The 20,141-nt window shown below is 40.5% G+C and overlaps 2 protein-coding genes across 3 annotated transcripts; one reads left to right on the top strand and one right to left on the bottom strand.

Annotated features, from left to right (window-relative positions):
- Positions 1-7,181: 7,181 nt before the first annotated feature.
- On the bottom strand, positions 7,182-11,548 carry LOC122311802 (mechanosensitive ion channel protein 6-like). 2 transcript variants are annotated; one of them, XM_043126484.1, is made up of 5 exons: positions 9,597-11,548; positions 9,012-9,135; positions 8,268-8,429; positions 7,821-8,023; positions 7,182-7,717 (listed from the first exon to the last, which is right to left on the bottom strand). In XM_043126484.1, the coding sequence occupies exons 1-5, from the start codon at positions 11,483-11,485 to the stop codon at positions 7,429-7,431; spliced, it is 2,667 nt and encodes an 888-aa protein (XP_042982418.1). In that variant the 5' UTR covers positions 11,486-11,548; the 3' UTR covers positions 7,182-7,428. The 2 variants fall into 2 exon arrangements, with proteins under 2 accessions (XP_042982418.1, XP_042982417.1); XM_043126483.1 differs by having other exon boundaries at positions 8,136-8,429; positions 9,597-11,547.
- Positions 11,549-17,142: 5,594 nt separating this feature from the next.
- Positions 17,143-18,181, top strand: LOC122310064 (glutathione S-transferase T3-like). Its single transcript, XM_043123949.1, has 2 exons — positions 17,143-17,580; positions 17,663-18,181. The coding sequence occupies exons 1-2, from the start codon at positions 17,143-17,145 to the stop codon at positions 18,179-18,181; spliced, it is 957 nt and encodes a 318-aa protein (XP_042979883.1).
- The last annotated feature ends 1,960 nt before the right edge of the window (positions 18,182-20,141 follow it).

Below are 20,141 nucleotides of genomic sequence, written 5' to 3' on the forward strand. Positions count from 1 at the left end.
TAGCACCTTCTCCAAGTGTTGCTTATGCTCTTCGATGGTCTTAGAATAGACCAAAATGTCATCGAAGAAGACAAGCACAAACTTCCGAAGTAGTGGCTTGAAGATGCTATTCATTGCACCCTGAAACGTTGATGGAGCATTGCACAAACCGAAAGGCATCACCAGGTATTCATAATAACCTGAGTGAGTCCTAAAGGCTGTCTTATGGATGTCTTCCTCATTCATTCGAATCTGATGGTAGCCGGCCCTTAAATCTAACTTTAAGAACACTGTAGCCCCATGCAGCTCATCTAACATCTCATCAACAATGGGGATTGGAAATCTGTCCTTGACCGTGGCTTCATTCAAGGCCCTATAGTCCGTACAGAACCTCCATGTGCCATCCTTCTTCCTCACCAACAACACCGGTGAAGAAAAGAGACTGGTACTAGGGCGGATTAGGCCACTCTTCAGCATCTCATCCACCTGCCGTTCAATCTCTCCCTTCTGAAAGTAGGCATATCTATAGGGTGGCACGTTGATCGGCTTGGTTTCATCCACTAGTCGAATTTTGTGATCAAACTCTCTAGGAGGTGGAAGTGCAGTGGGCACCTCGAGAACCCCCTTGTGGGCTGCTAAGACAGGCTTGACTTCCTCAGGCAGTAGCTTTAAATCATCATGGGTGCCCTCCTGACCCTTGTTCTCGACTTGTCTCATTACATCCGCTTTGGCCACCACGATGGCGAAGCAATGTGCCCCGCCTTTGCAAAGCTTCTCAAACATAATGGCTTCGCATGACTTGATCTCCTTACTGGTAATGGTTGTCCACAGTCACTTCTTGGAGCCAAGTTTAAACTCCATGGTCATGTTGTGATAGTCATGGACGACCCTGCCAAGGCTCTTCAGCCAAGCATTCCCCAAGACTAAGTCAAGGCCGACCAAGGGCAGCACATGCAAGTCTGCCATAATACGGACCCCCTGAACATTCATCTTCACTTCACGGATGAGGGCCTCACATTGCAGCTTTTCTCCACTTGCCACCTTTACTTCAAATGGGGGAATAGGGCTCGACTTAAGTCCAATCTTGCCCACAATGTTGGAATTAATGAAGTTGTGTGTAGAACCGCTATCCACTAGCAAAGTCACTTCATGCTTGCCCACCCATGCCATCAACCTCATGGACGTGGGTTTAGAAATGCCAGCCATGGCATTCAATGATAGCTTAGCCTCCTCTGGTGTGCCACCAGATTCGGTTTACTCCTCTTGGCTGGGTTCCTCTTGGCTGCTTTCAGACTCATCATCACTTGACTCGTCCTCAAACATAAACAAGGCCTGAGCTGCCTTGCACTTGTGACCGGGGCTCCATTTGTCTCCGCACTTAAAACACAGCCCCTTCTTGATGCACTCTTGCACCTCTTCACTGGATAGCTTCTTGATCTCCGATCTCGGTTTGGAGGTGGTGGCTGATGTGTCCCTTCCCTTCCAAGAGACCTTGGTTTGCACAATCTTGAAAGACTTGCTCTCCATGTCTTTGGTTGGGCGCCGCTCACTAGAATGGCTCTCCTCAAGAATTTCATCCATCTTCATCACCTCGGGTAGCCTTGTGGGCTGTCTAAGTTTGATTTCCTTGGTGAGCCAAGGTCTCAAACCATCAATGAATGTGCCTATCAAGGCTTCCTCCGACCAGCCCCTAACCATGATCTATAGCTGCCTGAACTCCTCTATATAGTGCTGGACCTTGCCCTCTTGCCTTAGCTTGGCCAGCTGCTCATGGTGATTGACAACTGGTGATGGCCCGAACTGACTGAGGAGCTCCTTCTCAAAGGCTGTCCAACCCAGCCTCATATGATCCTTGTCGTACTGGTCCCTTATCGAACACCACCATTTTCCAGCCTTGCCTTCAAGGTAAAAGTAGGCTATGGACACCCTCTCATGGCGTGGGATGTCATATGTCAGAAAGTAGTGATGGACCTTATCCAACCACTCATAGGGGTCACCACCGCTATACTTTGGAAAGTCGACCTTAGGGCGCCTGGGTCCCCAATCCTGATGCCGATTTCCTCTTCTATCTTCATAGTCGTCCCTCTCAAATTGTGACCCATGGTAGCCACGACCATGTTGTCTTCTCCATGGCCCAGGTTGTTCATGTTGGTAAGGCTCCTCATAGCCTTGCTCGTGCTCAAATTCCTGGTGCTCATGGTGAACACTAGGGCTCCTAGCCCGATAGCCAGCCAATGGCTTCTCCCTCTCAAAGGCAGCATTCGGAATCCACCTCTCATGGTAACCTTGACGGTTCTCTACACGGCCACCATGCCTCCAACCTTGCCTTGGCGACGCATGCATGGACTCGGTTACACTGGCTTCCAGTCCATCAACATAGGCATCGCCCCCATGAGGTGGTGTCCCAGGACAGTTCTCGGCTAGTTTCCTCTCTAGCCGCTCTAATGTGGTGTTCGTCTCTCCTTATGTTCTCCATGACCCTCTAGTTATCCTTGTTAGAGGTCTCCATGGCCACACGCAGCTCGGCTAAGTTGTTGGTGACACCATCAAGAATTGAAGTAATCTTGTTGGTGTGATCCTCTAGAACTTCTAGCCGGGCTCTATTAGAAATGCCCGTGGGCTCCTTTACAGACTGCCTCTCTTGCATGTTGATTCACTCTTGCTACTATATCACGGCTGAGTGGCTTGCAAACTGACCCTCACAGATTGTTTAGGCTTGCAAACTGTTGGTAAAAAATGGGTGAAAAACAGCCTGATTGTGGAGGCTCGTGGTTCCAACCATGGGTCCTTCACCTTCGAGGGTGACCGACCCCAACCACAAACTGAGTCCGACCTTGGGTTGCTCACGTTCTAGCGTGGCAACCGCTCCAAACCTATCTACTCCTTCCTCTACCACAACCCCCAAACTTCACAATGCAACAATAACAATAGAAATAAAAATTGCAGCAACGTCGGGATCCTCCGTGGATCCCCCAACCAAACTCACAAAGACAAGTGATGGGTTGCCTACCTCAATAGAGAAGTGAGAACCTCTCTTGAACCTTCAAGCACATGGCTGCTCTCAATGAAAGCACCAAATTGGTGATAAGGTCCTCGGTCGAGATCCTAGACACCAAGCTGCCGTGCCCCTTCTTGCTCCTCAATGACCGATGTGGGCTGCCACTTGCTTGACCGTGATGGTTATGGGTGGTGTTGGCTGAGTTCGTATGGCTGATCAGTGCCTGATGGTGGGCGAGATTCTAGTGACTGGGCGTGCATGCATGCATGTGTAGGAGCTGAATCGTCAAAAACGATTGTGAGTGGGATCAGGTGGTTAAGTGGCTGGCTGACCAAGTCAGGCACACGTGGCTCCTGCTGGTGGGCTGACCCAGTCAGGCACCAGGTGTCTCCTGATGGTGGCTGACCAAGTCAAGCACAGGTGTTACTCACTTGGGGGGCTGACCAAGTCTCACACAGGTGTCTTCTGATGATGAAGCACACGTGGCTAAGGGTGGTTTAAGTGGGTTGGCTGAGTGGGTGATGGCTGAGCGGTTTAAGGGATGGTTGGTTACTCCCCTACTTTGTAGGGAGCGGTTGTGGCTAGACAGGTGGCAAGGGCTGGGCGTGTGGCTTGGCTGGTGGGTGGTAACTGTCAGCTTGTCCCTGACCTTGCTCCAGATTCGACCAGGGTGGCCTGGTGCAGACCAGATGCCCTTCAATGGCAACTCGTGGCTGCCTTAAGCGATGCCCCACTCGAACGGTTTAAAATAATCAGCAAGCAAATACGAATGTAATGCAATAGACACAATCCAAAATGCTGAAATACCTCAACAATGCATTAATCAAAGGAAAACAATGAAATGAATGGGTTACCCTGATTCACGAATTGCACAGGGTGAGCCTTCTCCTTTGGGATTCACGGATTGCACCCAATGGAGCCTAAGTGACAAAGCACCAATGTGTCTATGGGGGCTTACAAGCCAAATTCGTCCAAATGTTCAAAGATAAAAACTAAGTGATAGCCTATTGCCTCACTTATACTAGAAAGCAATTAAAACGATTACAAAGGGAAAATGGTTCCGGGCCCATGCCTCCTGGTTAAGGCCTCATGCTGTCAGTGGCCCATGGGTGGCCAGGATGACTCACAGTATAGGCTTCATGCTTGCACGCGTGGGTCTTCAGATTGGCCTGCCGGGCTAGCCTTGGCTGGTCCATGGTCCTTGCATGTGTGGCCCAGGTTGTGTGGGCTGGGCACCATTGATGAGTCGCTGGGTTGGACCGTGGTTGGCTTAAGCATGGCCCAGGCCAATGGGGCCTGGGCATTGGTCTGCATGGCCCAGGCTGTGGTGCCTGGGCGTTGGTCAGCAAGACCCTGGCCAAAGTCAGGGTGTTGATCAGCATGGCCCTGGTCAAGACCAAGGCGTTGAGCAGCAAGGCCCTGGCCAAGGCCAGGGCGTTGATCAGCATGGCCCTGGTCAAGACCAGGGCGTTGAGCTGCATGCCAGCATGCGTGAGCCTGCTGGGCAGCCGCACCGTCAATTTCAAGGTGGGCGTGCAAGCGTGCGCTGCGCGGGTGCCTAGGCCATGCATGGGCCTTGTGCCTACGCACGGCCCATGCATGCACGCGGTGTGTGCGCATAGCCCATGCGTGCCCGCTGCGCACGCGTACTAGGCGTGCGTGCAGTCTAGCCGTGCGCTGAGTGTGGTGTGACAACCTCGCTTGAGTGCGCGCGCCGACTGTTCGCTGCCTGATGGAGGGTGACCGTGGTCTAGCATTCACCAAGGGCTAGGTTTGTGGGCAATCAAGCGAAGCCAACAGTGCTGCTGGCGTGCTGTCCTGGCATGGGCTGGTGCTGGTCAAGGCATGGCCCGTGGCCTCCTGCCTTGGGGTTTTGACAAACAGATAGCTGGCATAAAGTACTTATTGCGCCTCAGTGCAACCATATACTTCAAAAATTCTTTCTAAATCTCTGACCCACTTCCCAGCCCGAAGTGGATCCTTTTCTCCCGTGAAGGGTGGAGTTCTATGCGCTAGAAAGCGCTCATAGGTGCATCCAGCTTGCACCACTCCACACAGCCCTCCTTGTTGTAGCCAAGGTCCTCCTTGTTGTGGCCAAAAATTTTACTGCATGAACTCAGTCATTCGCCTTATCACTTGGGCTATAGCATCATCTCTCGGCGTATCGTCCTGAAACTCTTGAGTAGACTTTCTTGGCCTCACCATTTTCCTACCACAACACAACCCTTGACCCCCTTTAAGAAAACAAATAAAATCAACATAAAACCAAACTACATAACAAGAAATTAAAACATACTAGCATGCAATAACATAACTAAATAAATAAATATAAGCAAACTAGCTCAAATAAATTCAAAACAAATAAAACATATCAAATAGCAACTTTACTTAAAATAAATATCAAAACACAATTTTAAAAATATTCTGGTACTACCTACGGGACATGTGGTTTTACTCAGAGTCAAACCGCTCTGATACCACCTGTGACGCCCCCAAATCCCACGTACGGATATGGGAAAATCGAGACGTCCGGATGATGACATCACGGGTCACCACCCTATCGCCAAGTGCCAAGTGTGTGTACATGCAACAAGTGTGCAAAAAAAAACACGTAGCGGATAAACAAAGTCATATAACTAAGTACTAGAATTTTTCTTTGTTTAATACAAAACAGTTCAAAACATACATTATAAAATATTATAAGCTACAAATATTGTTTCAAACCGACTATAAAACATAAACTCCAATTCAAAACTCTGGCGGAGCCGCATCTTCGGGCTCAGCCTCCTCCTCCTCCTTGTTATCTGCATCAAAATCTACGGTACCAAAAATGGTACCGCAGGTAAGTAAGATTCAAACACCACTAGATAAAAACATAATAATCTCAAACAATATGCATGAAAGAATGCCAATGCACATAACCCATAAAATCATATTTTTCCACGCACACCAAAAATCTCATTTGGCTCCAAAAACGTATTACTTTCCAACTCTCGCCAAAAGTCTCATTTGGCCCAAATCCAACTCATATCAATAACCAATTAATCCGAATGCACCATGACCTCCCCTAGGGGTCATCCGCACACCCTGGCTCATATGCCGCACCGCAGGTAACGACCACGCGTGTGACACCTAAACGAGCAATGCTCATTTCCGCGCCCCGTGCGTACGTAGCCAAGCATCCTCTAGCCCTCCCAGCAAAGGGCCACGGAGTTGGTACGAGAGCGTTACCATCCCACCCGCTCCCGTTGTCGTCTAGCGACAACTCAGAGGACGTCACTCAGTATATCACATATTTAAACTAGAGATTCTTAATGGTGAATGTTGATAAATAAATCTCACATTATATGTGAACAAAGTTTTGGACATGTTTATAAGGTTTGAGCAAATCTTTTTCTTTAAACCGATTTTATGAAATGAGACAGACTCATGAATTTATTCATAGTATCAAAGCCTACCACAGGATGAATGGAGCTCACACTACTTATCTCGTAATAAAGACCAGAAAAAATACTGACATGTACGTGAGGGAGAGTGTTGAGAAATAAATCTCACATTACCTATAGACAAGGTCTCGAACATGTTTATAAGATTGAAGCAAATCCCTCTCTTTGAATCAATTTTATGATATGACTTAAGCCAATAAATTTATTTGGTAAACCGATTTTAGCAGTATATCCATTGATTCATTGTTTTTATTTACTAGTTCTGATTCTCCGCATCGCCTTTCACTTCTTTGGCATAAAACATGGGCATCTTTTCTACTTTTTCGTAGTATACTGCCATGCGAAGTGGGGGAGGATTGATGGGATGATGCAGGGCTGGTACCACTCTGTCAACATAATTGAGTTCAATTTAACTAAGCATAAAACCATGGGTGAGTTCTATGTAGACTCGCGTTGTAGAGAGGCCAATTCAGCAGATTACTTTCCCAACGCAGCCTGGCCTACTCAATATTCTGAAACAAACTGAATTCCTAGTCTAAGCGGGCTCAGCTTTATAAATTATGGAGGAGTTATAACAGAAGAACATGGATCTTGGGGTAATGCTAGCTCAAGTTTAAGTTCGAATCCTCTTTGTACCATCTGTAATGCCTTTTGCACAAGAACATGGATCCTCTGCCTTCTCCAAGTCCACTCCAATGAGAACTTAGAACAGGAATAGCATAATCTGTCCACTAGGACAGTACCGTGACAAAATAATGTTTTGAACAACTGGTACGTGTATACATTTAAATTTCAGATTGTTCTGGTTCAATGTTGTTTATGTTCAAAGGCTAGAACCTTCGAATGAGATTAACTAACTAAACAGTATCATACACAATCACCTCTCCATTCTCCAGAAAATATCCTACTCTATGAAAATAAAGCCTTCAAGGGTGCATCCCTCAAAGAGGTCATAAGCAGCTCAGGGACATCCACTATGTAGGAAAAACTTCATTTTTTCCTCACTCAACTTGTATTTACCGTCCAGGTAGGGGGAAGTCGGGTAGAATTCTCAGGAGGCATGGTGCGGACATTGATGTCGAGAGGTAACAGGCGGTATTGAATGTCAAGCTCACAGAAAACCTTAACCATCTCTTCAACCAAAAGGGATCTCCTTGCCCACTTTTCTCCCATGTCTTGATGGTTCATTCTATGTGTCAGCCATACAGCTATCTTCAGCCTGTTTAACTCTTCCACATCCTTGAATATAAACATAGGTGCAGGATACCAGTGCTCCTTCTTGTTCTCAATATAACTGCAGGCGGCCATAAAGGGAGAGAAAAACCATCATATTAGACACTTATCGGCTTATATATAGACAATGTAACGCAAGCAAGTAATTATCTTCCTGTACATACCTTATGATTCTCTGTCTCATGATTGCAATCTTATCTGCCGGAGTTGATATATGGAGACAGAATTCAACAGCATCTCCCATGTCAGGACTGCGGTAGAAGTTATTGATGGGCTTAGTAGAAAGAACACTGTTTGGGTAGACAATCTTCGTGTTGTCGTATCTCAGAAACACGGTAGTCAATATGTTCATTTCTTCTACAACCATCTGAATTTTTTATTTTTTTTTTAAAGAAAAAAGAAGAAGAAAAGATTAGGCCCCCTGTTATGAAATGGCAAAAAACATGGAAAAATTAAACATATTAGAGATGCAAAATTACCTGAACTCCTTCAATTTCACACCTATCCCCCACATCAAATGGGTGAATTACAAATAAGAAGATGATTGCTTCAAATATAGTCTTGCACGTGTTGCCAAAAATAAATGCAACAAGGAGGAGCTGAGAGCTTACAAAGACCAGAAATTTGGTGGTCGCAATTCCCAGAATCAGAAGCCAAACAACTAACATAACAATGCCAACTAAAATGTTCACAACTCGATGAAGTTTGTCTACGGCTGTTTTGGTATCATTTAATGTCAAAGCAAGTGCTCTCCGTTCTCTGAAGGCATTGACCTGGAATGACCAAATGATTACATTACCGTTATAATTACCATGTAAAACACGAACACATCTATCAAATCATGTTGAAAATTCATAGAAGTGCATCCACAAAATTTGAAGGACTTTAAATATGGCGTTTCTACGAAATCCTTCTTTGTGGGGTGCCCACAATGGCATAGACAAAATCATCATATATATGTGCAACACCAATTCTCTAATCAATTGTATACAGACAGGGCTTAAAATTGAGTGTATCCCATGTTTAAAACTTCTCTGATCAGCTATAGATTATGATCCAGACCCAACAATTGTGGTTGCAGTTTTCATTCTGATCACTCTCAAGCTTGCATGCAGACGCATGCCCACACCCATTTGAAACTAGGTTTGGATCTGAGTTCACTAGTACCTAAACGTTGCTTGAAACATAAAGGGTAAGATATTTGTACAAAGTAGCATGAAGGGTAGCACGCAAATGTCAACACATTCATCTAGATAAAACTTAAAACGTGGTAAAGAATGCTGCTTCTAACTTATCCTGTATTGTGAAAAGGGGGGGGCCTTTAAAAATAAAACCATTTGTTGCCCAATCCTTACCACCCAGTTCTTCAAGGATGACTTGCTGATTCTCCTGGTCTCAGATGCTCCTTCAAAGAGACTCATGGTTTTCAAAGCCTCATCTTCTCGCAAGAATCGCATCAAGTCTTCCAGGCCGATGTACCTGACGAAGAAATTTTAATGGAGATTGATTATTAAGTAAACAAGTAAAACTAGGACCACATGCAACACAAATCGCATTATCTGGACTTGTCAATAAAGGGTCTGAAGTTGTCGTATAGCATGTGTGGCAACATATTACAAGCTAATTACCAGCGGTCCAGCAGGATGGCTCTTCTATGAAATAGGTATTCTCAAAACGTGATTAAAATAACAAGCACGAATTTTATTTAAAAAACACAACAGATCGATGTGAACAAGAAACCGACGCACAAATCCTTCCTTATCTGGAAACAACTAGTAATAAGTTAACCACAAAAGTTCAAGTGCATTCAACGAAACAAAAGTGATGCAAAATTATAATTAAAAGTTCCAATCAAACTATTAAAAAGGGCACAATACTTAACCATACATAGCCACAATGGTAAGATAGATTGTCAAAAGAATAAGTCAGTAAGGACTTACTTAGCCCCATGCCTAGCGACATTTTGAAATATCTGCTTCGCTGCTGCTTTTGCCTCGATTTCACTCCTAATCTGTGTACTAGACTCATCCTCATTTGTGGCATCCAATAGCTGCTCATCCAGGGTCGTAAGAGTCCCATACCGAACAATCCTCATCAGCCTCTTCATATTCCACGCTGACACATTCTTCGGATTCAACCTATGCAAGTGATCAATGGTTATCCCCTGATCATCTCCTTTCTTCGACATTAGCCGTGATAGCTTCCCGCTTTTCTGTCGAGGGCTCCTCTGCAGCACTCCACTCCCTATAACCCTTCCGCTCTTTGTTGGTGGGAAAGCAGCTGCCTTGAGATCAGGGGGCACACTAGCACCAGCGTTCTGTAGCTTCCTGACCTCATCGGCAAGCCTTGCCTCCTCCTCCTCCGCATTCTGCATCTCAATCAATGGCGGCCCTGAAAGTGTCTCAATCACATACTGATTAAACAAAGACTCCTGAATCCTGTCAAAATAGGTGCTGACATGGAAAGAAGAAGCCAGAACTTTGACCATAAGGGTCTTCGCCAACCAAACCATGGTACCCAGCAACAAACACACAAACACCTTTGTCACATATTTAAGCTTATCACTCTTGGTTTCCCTCTCGACCTTCTTATCGAACAAAATATGCCAAGCTATCAAAACAAGCCCCAACCATAGGCAATTCTGCACGGCCTTCCGAACACCATAAACAAAATAAAGCACCCTTTTACGTAAAACGAAATTTCTTTCTATAAAGAACACTATGATCCTAATACCCCACCCAGACACCAACCTCCCACAGATCAAAACCAGGATCAGAACTTCCCATTTCCATAGCTTGAGCTTCCACAGGTTCTTGTCCCTCAGATAGGGAATAGAAAGAGAGCAAATCAAAGCCGCGATTATCGCAACCAAACTCAAAAATTCCAAAACAGTCAGAGCGCTCAGCTTCGCTCTCCTATACTCGCCCGGCAAGTCCTCCTCCCAGAAGGGATCATCTTCGTCTTCGTCCAAAGTCTTCGAAAGTAAACCTGACCGGAGCTGGCCCGACCTGGGAACCCGGCCCGATCGCCTATCCGGCTCGTCCGGTGGCTCCATCAGCCTGGACTTCGTCTTCGCTCTCAACAAGTTCGACTTTCTCTGAGCAGATGAGTTTGATGTACACCTCACCACCTCATCGCCCGGCTTCCCCGACCCACTGCCGCGACATTTTTGCGGTGATGGTTGTTGCTCTTCGTCGAAAGACCTTTCCTTGTAACGACGTCGCACCGAATCGTTTGCTGTCTCAACCCCAGCATTTGAGGGCTGGAAGGAGACCTTGAGCTCCTTGGACTCTGACACCTGAAGTAGGTTCGGATTCCGAGGGTCGGCACGGAGCTCATCCATTTCCAAATCCATGTCCAGGGACGTATCGCCTGACGCCCTCTGTTTGTGCAGAAACTGTGCAATCAGCTTCGACGGCGGGTCCTCCGCCCCCTGCCCACGTCTCGGGAAATCAAAATCCCCAGCATTCCCCTTTTTTTTCACGGTGTTCTCACTAACCACATTGTTTCCAACGTTGTTGCGGTCGCCGTCGTCTGTCCAGAAGTCATAGCTGGATTCCCTCCAAATCTTGTTGTTGCCGTTGTTATTACCGTTGGCCACCAAATCTGGACTGATGGAATCTCTCTCGTCGATTTTCACGATGACTTCTCCGCGGTCGGAGCTATCAACGGACCTCATAAATTGGTGATGATGATCTTCTGATTCGTGGTCGACGAGAATGGGAAGCTTCTCGTGGGCAAACTCGTCAGTGCCTCCTCCAGCAGGGATCTTCCGGAAGTGCTTATAAGAACCATGTGATTTTAACGATTTCTTCCGAGAGAAATCCATAATTCATTGATGTAATAAAAATATATTATGCCCTATTCCCGCTCTCTTTTTCTACGTGTACACACACTTTCCTATATATATATATATATATATATATGAATCTTTAAGTGGGGGATGTTAGGAAAGTTGGTGATTTGCCCCCCCAATCCAGTTGACGCGTGTACTCTGTGAGCAATGAAACAAAGTCAAATTTAGAGAGAGAGAGAGCGCGTAGTTCTGCCAATAACAGAGCAATTTGTGGTGCTGCAGACCAAATTCGAAAGGATGGTGCTAGCGGCACCGCTGGTGGCTCCGTTGCGAGTCACCGCTAGGTATAATTTTTTTTTTTAATATTTTAAAAAATAGAAATAATTTATAATAATATTAAATAATTTTTTTTAATCATTAAAAATAAATCAGCAGTGGTCCTAGCGGGAGCCACCAGCAGTAGTAAAAACATTTTCCAATTCGAAAAAGCTCGCTTCTCGAACCACCGCTGCGGCGCCCGCTGGAATTTTTCATTAGATTTAGAATTTTTTTTTCACATCATTTTTTATTAGTTTTATACATTTTTAAAAAATAAAAAAATTTTATAATAATATTAAAAAAAAAATACTAGAAACGGTAGCTCTCGCTGAGAGATCTAGCATTTATCTTCGAAAAGAAAGAGCTAGGTGGCGCAGTGTGCATTGTTTCGGTCGGACACTTTAACAATCATAGGAGCCATAAGGAGAGTGGAGAGAGAACCCTATATTTTCTAGTTAATAGCGGAACTGCCACCGATTTTTTTTTTTTTAATTATAATTAAAACAATTATTTACAAGTCTACTTTTAGAATAAAGATAGGGCGATCCGCTCCCAGTTTTTTTTGTTTTAATTACAAAAATGTTATTTAATATTATTATAAATATTTTATTTTTTAAAATATTTAAAAATATTAAAAAATAATGTGCATTTTTTTTTTTTTTAAATTTAGACTCACGGAAGCCTCTAGCAGTGGTTCTAGAAGCACTCCTAGAAGCACCCCTCATTGAAGTAAAAATAACAAAGGTGATAATACAGTTGGTATGAGTTAATATTTCATAATCTCAAGGTTAGGAATTTAAGTTGGACGTAAGTTTAAATTGCTTGTGAGAGCAGTGCCTAACCAAGAGTCTATAGGATGGACTTTAGACCGGCTGATAGTTTGGCGGTGTTGTAGCGACGGACTTGCCTATTGGACAATAGTTATAACTTAAACAAGATATTTTATAGCAAGAATGAGCTCTTATAGGCCCAGGGAAGGTATTTATGCTGGTTGCTCCCATCTCCCCTTTTTCTTTATCCTTTTCAATTAATATTTTTTGAACTAATTGATATTTTTATCCTTTCTAATCATAAATGAGTCTTACAAATGGTACGGGGCTCATTGCTACCAAAATTTTATTAATTGATAGCGGAAGTATTTCATTTCATTTCATATTATTTTATCTCATTTTATTATTTTAATTTTTTTAAATTTTTACACAAGATATAATAAATAATTTAATTTTTTTTAATTTTAAAATAATAATAATATTAAAAAAAATTATAATAATATTTTATTCAATTTTCAACTTTTATCTAAAATCATATTATCTCATCTCACTGTTTAAACTGTGCCTCATAATACTTCACGCCCAATAAACTTATTAACTAAAATAAATAATTAGTTAAAAATAAGTGCAATCCAAAGTACAAATCTGTTAAGAATATTTATATCAAAGAATTTAGGACTTCACTTGTTATAAAGGGCACTACATATTTACTACTTACATGGTATTAATATTTTTTTATTTTTTATTATTTTCTTTTAAGTATTTTTTTAATATCTTTTAGTCATTAAGAAAAAAATTAAAAAATTATATAATTTTACTAATAATCACTTTCATAACCATTAAATAAAATTAAAAATTAAATATAAAATAAATAATAAAATAATAATAATCCTATCATTTTCCTGTTATAAATAATTTGCATGACTGAACTTGTACACGGAATTAATCAAGAAAGTGGTGCAAGAATTTACTTATGGATGATGTTAGAGGACCGATTCTCTACCGATCATCCAACCATTCTTTTATTTTAATTTTTTTTTTTTTTGCTTTTCTTTTATTCTTTTTCTTAACACCTTTAAATATATATTTTTTTTACAAAAAATACATAAACTTAATAATATTTACTTATTTAATCACTAAGAAAATTAAAAAAAAAAAATTAAAATCGGTAAACCATCTGTTGATATAGCATTTCCCTTTATTTGATAACATACGTACTATATATGAATTATTATGGACACTTTTTGGTTGGTATTTTATTCCCACTAAGTAATCCCTATTGATCTACTAATTAGCCAGCTATGCGACAGCACTTGCTTTTTTGGTTTTATAAATAAATTAGATAAAAGTTAAAAATTAAATAAAATATTATTAAAATATAATTATTTTGAAAAATGATATTTATAATTTTAGAGTGTTTAAGTATTACTTATTTATTTTAAAAAAAGTAAGTAAATATAAAATTTATATGAAAAAATAATTTTTTGAATAGTATATTTCATTTTTTTTCAAATAAAATATGCAAAGTTTGTATATCTTATGACTATATGTGGTATATTTCAATTTTTTAATATTATTTTTAATTTTTAAAAAATAAAATTATTTATTATATTTTAAATAAAAATTAATAAAAAATTATAATAATTATATCAGATTTCATCTCTATCTTTTATTACACTTATGCTTCGAATCTAACTTTGATCCTTCTGAACTCAAGACATTAATTTTTTATTAAAAAGAAAAACGCACTCACACTAAATCAAATTGATTAAATAGTAAAAAATTTCTTAAAAACAAAAGATAAATAAATCTAAATTAAAAGTTTAAAACCACTTGAATGTAACTGAGAGTAGGTGCTGCCGTATGTTAAAAACCTTACATGGTTTTGAATCGGACAGAGACAAAAAGGCAGTGTAATGTTGCGTCCACGTTGTAACTGTCACTACTGCCAACAGCTGGAATCAACTATGGTGTTTTCGGGAATACGCCGGACTTAGTGGATTTGATTGGATTGTGTTTGAATCCTCTATGAACTTTAATGTACAGGTGTCCCAACCCGACACGGTTTATTTGTTGTAAAGGCTTTAGGGAGTTAGAGACTAGAGAGATATATCTTGGACTGGTAAAGGTCGACACGTGTCGATACTATAAAGATGGTTTGGGGTTTTTGCCTAACTGTTTTGGTTCAAATTGAGCTTTATGGGCTGGACGTGAGCAATGAGCACACATACAACAGAAAGGAACAATATAAAAGATATTGAGAGAGATATTTAAAACTAAAAGAATGAACACCAAGGCAAGTTAGGACACGAAATAGAGGACAAGACAAGGAATGTTTTTATTGAATTTTGCTTGCAATTTTTAATCCTTAATTAATATATTAATTGATGGTTCGATGAGCTTGGATCTTATTGGGATAACATGACGTCTGCTGTAGCTTTAAAGTCAACCAAGGCAGAAAGAAAACGGACTTGTTTGCTTGATACTTCGATTGCCATCTGTGTGAGGGAATTTCACTGTAGCATAAGGGAAAGACAACTAAAAAACAAAAAGAAAATTACAGTATTTTTCTTTGCCAGCTACAAATCTTTCGCAAGTTTTAATTATTACATGAAGTTATAATTGTCAATGCCATGGTCCACTTAAATTGGTATCCAAGGCAATCAGCAGCAGAATGCTCTTCTTAATTCTTATCCCTCGAGTATTGCCCCTTTTTCTAAGAATAAACCTTTGTATCTTTATGACCATTTTTAATCGTAATCATTCCATGTCCTTGGTTGTTGATTTCCTTGGCTGAATTGACGCCTGATAAATAAAAAATAGATCAAGTATCCAGATTATATATATAACTAGTTACTTGGCCATATATATTTAAAAAATAATAATCATGAAGTGGGGGAAAAGGGAAGAAGATGAGTTGGATTTTAATATTTAAATGCATGTGCAAGATAAAAATAAAAAGTGCCCAACAATAACTACAGGCCACGTTGCATCCACATACCATACTCTGAGAGCATTGGCATTGGCTTCATCAAAGCCAATGCCAAATGCAAAAATAGATGAATCGAAGAAAAATATGCTGCATTGGATTAGTCAAACCCAGAAATGGGTAACTTTGACATACAGTAAATGTATCGGGTCTTTCATATTTGGAAAGCTACTGTGCACTCATCTTCACATTATTTTAGTCTATTTTATTTATTTACCGGTCACTTTTCGTTTCCCTCTCTCCCCATTCCCTCCCGCGATTTCACTCCCCGTTTCTCTCATTTTCATTTCTTCCAATCACTTCGGCTCTACACTTCGAATCTTCGCAGCCATTCGATTCTTCAAGGGCAAGAACACTCGGCTCTACACGATCTTCTTCTCCAAAGGAAGCCGGTTTGTTTTCTCTCCCACTGTCTCTCTTTCTCTCGTTTTTAAGGTTTTTTTGATTCTTCCTTGGATTCTTGGTGCAGAATCATTCGGGGGTTTCTTCTACCGGTTTCAAGTAGATCAGATTCGTGCGGAAGGCATCCGATTTCAGGTTCGACCGATTGCTTTTCTTTTTGAACCCTAATCTTGGATCTGTTTTTTATTTCCATTCAGCCCCGATTGGGGCTTTTGCTTTCGGTTGTTTGGGTGGAAAAAATAAATGGTTTTACTGAGCATTCGACTGAAGTTGGGTCATTGATTTTGTGAATTTCTTGCAGATTTTCTTCACCAGTCAGTCCCTTCGACTCAAGCAACTACACTCATTCTGGTATTGTAGTTACTAAAACTGTAAATGGTTCGCTATATGATTCCTTCCCTCCATCATCTTCGCCTTCTTGTCTGTATATCACAAAACCCTAACTACCTCTTTCTCTCTCTCTATTTCATTATGTAAATCGAGGTTAAGATGTTTGATGAAAATTATTTTTGGGATTGTTTTGGTGAGATGTTTGGATTGACTCGATTGAGAGTAAAAAAAAAAAAGATGAGAGAATTTTAAAAAATTCTCATTTGACAGCAAGTCTTTGGGATCAAATCAGGGCTGAGTTTTTTTATTTCAGTTTTTTCCTGATCAAAAGCACTGAATTTTTATGCTATTAATTAGAAACACCTGTTAGGAGTAGTAGAATAGAGATAAAGGCTTAACAATTGAAGTATTTTATTTTCTGTATTTCACATTATTTTAAGATGGTTGTATATATTTTTATAATCATTGCTCTGGTGGTGCCGCTTTGAGCCATCTATTTTTGTGGGCTAAGACTGATTCTGGGATGGTAAAGGAAATCTTAGAGTTTGTTGCTTATCCTGCATAAGTTATAGTAATGTATTGGTTAGTTGTAATTATTCCTTATCTAAATAAGGGAAATTATTTGTGCATTTTTGTACATCCTGTGTTTGTATTATTCTGTTTGGAAAAAGATTGTGTACTAACATCATTTAATCAAAAGACTGTTAAATGGTTTTCTATTTTTTTATACTGTTTTTCTGTAAACTGTCTTGCTGGACCTTGTTTAATGCAAAATACGTTGTATGTGCTGCTGTTTTTCTGTTTTTGTTCTTTTTTTTTTTCTGTTTATTGTTTCTGAATTTAGTTGTATCTGACAACTTCAAAATTGTAATTTTTAAAGGATGGACAATCTTTTGGAGGAGGACCCATTCTTCACCACTCTCTTACAAAGTGGAGGAGAATGTCCTATTACCACTCCAACCTTCACACCCCATTCTAATACTTTGGTCAGCCCAACTCCCCTTCACGGTGAAAAGAGGCCTCCAACAAAAAAAGTTCAAAGAGGAGCTTCTTTCACTGTTGAAGAGGATAACGTACTTGTCTCTGGTTGGCTGAACATTAGTATTGATGCCATCCGGGGAACTGATCAGAAATCCACTCAAATGTGGGAGCGGATTTCTGATTTTTACCATGAATATAAGAAACCACATAATGTGAACCGTTCGGTTGGGTCATTGATCAATCGTTGGTCCATGATTCAAAAATGCACAAACAAGTTTTGTGCATATCTAGCACAAGTTGAGTCATTGCACCCGAGTGGTGCGACCGAGCAAGATAAGGTATATTTCATTTTCCTTTAATAATGTGTTTTATTTACGTAAGATTTAAGAAGCTGACACTATTTCTTTAAAAAATTTTCAGATTGAAAGAACAAAGATATTGTACAAAGAGATGGAACGAGGGAACTTCACATTAGAGCATTCTTGGAATCTTTTGAGGCACCAACCCAAATGGCATCAACACATGAGTACGCTGATTACGAGGAGAAAGCATGTCGATAGACAGCCTTCCAATGAGCAGTCAAGTGAAGTTCTGGGCGATGTTGTGGAGGAAATCGTTGAAAGGCCTGCTGGAAAAAAGGCTGAAAAGGAAAGCTTGAAGAAGCGGAAGGCACAAGAACAATCTGATGCTGAGTTCAACACGGCATTAGGAGCAATGACCGAGGATAGACGATTATTCATGGCGGAGAGAAGAGAATGGCAGACGAAGGCCGATCGCGATAGAGGTGCACAACTGGATCTTGATAAAAGAAAGTTTGATGCTGAGATGATGGGCAAGGATCTTTCTGGTATGAATGCCATGCAGCAAGCCTACTTCCGTAAAGTTCAGAAAAAAATTTGGGAAGAGTCAATGAGTGACGAAGATGGTATATCCGAATGACTTTCTGATTTCCAAATTGTAGTGGCTGCTTAGCCACAAGACTTCAACATGAAGCATGTGGCTGGGCAGCCACTATGATAATGGATGACTTTCTATTTTTTTGAATGGAAATACATTGGAATTTCTGAATGTTAGTTTAGTTTTTGGACTTGGTTTTGTGGACTAGAAAATCTGTGAAGTACCCATTTTTTGGAAGTGTTTGTGGATCTGTTTGTATGTGATAAATCTTGTAATTGCTGGAAGTATTTGGTGAATGGAGGTTGTATTCTTAAAGCTGTTCTGTTGGATCTGTTTGTGGAGTAGAAAATCTGTGAAGTACCCATTTTTTGGAAGTGTTTGTGGATCTGTTTGTATGTGATAAATCTTGTAATTGCTGGAAGTATTTGGTGAATGGAGGTTGTATTCTTAAAGTTGTTCTGTTGGATCTGTTTGTGGACAATATATATGATAATGGTGTCATTTAGTTAGGCTGATTTTGTATGCTTTTCTGATTGCTGTATATTCCTGTTTTGAGGCTGTAATGTTTATGTCAGTACGCTGAATTTGTTTACCAGTTTTAGAATCTGAATTTGTAGAGTTGTGTATAGATAAATCCTTGTTTTAAGAAGCTGGTTTTATACGAGATGTGTAGCTTTTAATCCACTGAATTTGTATTTTTATTTAAGAAGATGTTGCAGCTGTATGTCATTTTCCTTTATATCCAAAAAAGCATATTGTGCAACTGCCTTCAATGGATATACTTATTTTTCTATCCATTACAGTTAATAAAAGGCACAATTTATATACTGCCTTTTCCATAAATATATATATAGTAGGTTTAAATATCAAATTAAATTATTAATATACATATAGTAGGTTTAATTACAAAATATGAAAAAAAAAAATTATTATTAAAAATATAATATTATATTATTATTTTGATGAATCTAATGGCTAATCCAATGTGGGATTATGGATAGGAAGATTTTATGATTTAACAAAACATGTACTTTTCATCAAAATTTGGCATTGGCTTTGATGAAGTCAATGCCAATGCTCTGACGTAACGAGAGGCTCGAAAAAGCGAGTGTTTACTCGATTAATATTTGAGTTGGTGGGTGAAATTTTTGTCCAGCCAACTCTTCTTTCTGATCTGTGCCATGCAGAACAGACGCGTATGTGATTTGGTGCAGCTGTCAACCCAACCGGCTGAAGCTCTTGTCAATTGGGTTGAGCTGTGGCTAAAAGATTATTGTGCTGGATTGAACTTGAAAAGGCTAGACTCACCGTCTGGGTGCTTAATTATTTGATATAACACCGTCCAAAATCTCCAACTCTAATAATTCGTTTGTAAAATAATATTGGAGAAAATTTGGGACCAATCGTGTTGAAATTGAACCGATGAATATAGAACACACGTCTCTTATGTTATGGGACAGATATCCCATATCACTTCCTGAAGTACTCAAGACGAACCTAAAGATATCATTTGACAAAAAATTAGGCCAGACCCAAACAGTACATTCAGTCAAATTCATGGGTGGGGCTACAAGAACGAAAGTCTCGAGAATAAAAGCATCAAATATTGGACCTATAATGGCATAAAGTAATCTCGTCAACAATCAAACCTAGGCTCACTTTTCTCTCCATTTTCCTTACATCCCTATCGATTCATGGTCACAAATTTTCATCAAAATTTGGCATTGGCTTTGATGAAGTCAATGCCAATGCTCTGACGTAACGAGAGGCTCGAAAAAGCGAGTGTTTACTCGATTAATATTTGAGTTGGTGGGTGAAATTTTTGTCCAGCCAACTCTTCTTTCTGATCTGTGCCATGCAGAACAGACGCGTATGTGATTTGGTGCAGCTGTCAACCCAACCGGCTGAAGCTCTTGTCAATTGGGTTGAGCTGTGGCTAAAAGATTATTGTGCTGGATTGAACTTGAAAAGGCTAGACTCACCGTCTGGGTGCTTAATTATT

Source organism: Carya illinoinensis, chromosome 5 (genome assembly GCF_018687715.1).
Source record: "Carya illinoinensis cultivar Pawnee chromosome 5, C.illinoinensisPawnee_v1, whole genome shotgun sequence".
Taxonomy (NCBI): domain Eukaryota; kingdom Viridiplantae; phylum Streptophyta; class Magnoliopsida; order Fagales; family Juglandaceae; genus Carya; species Carya illinoinensis.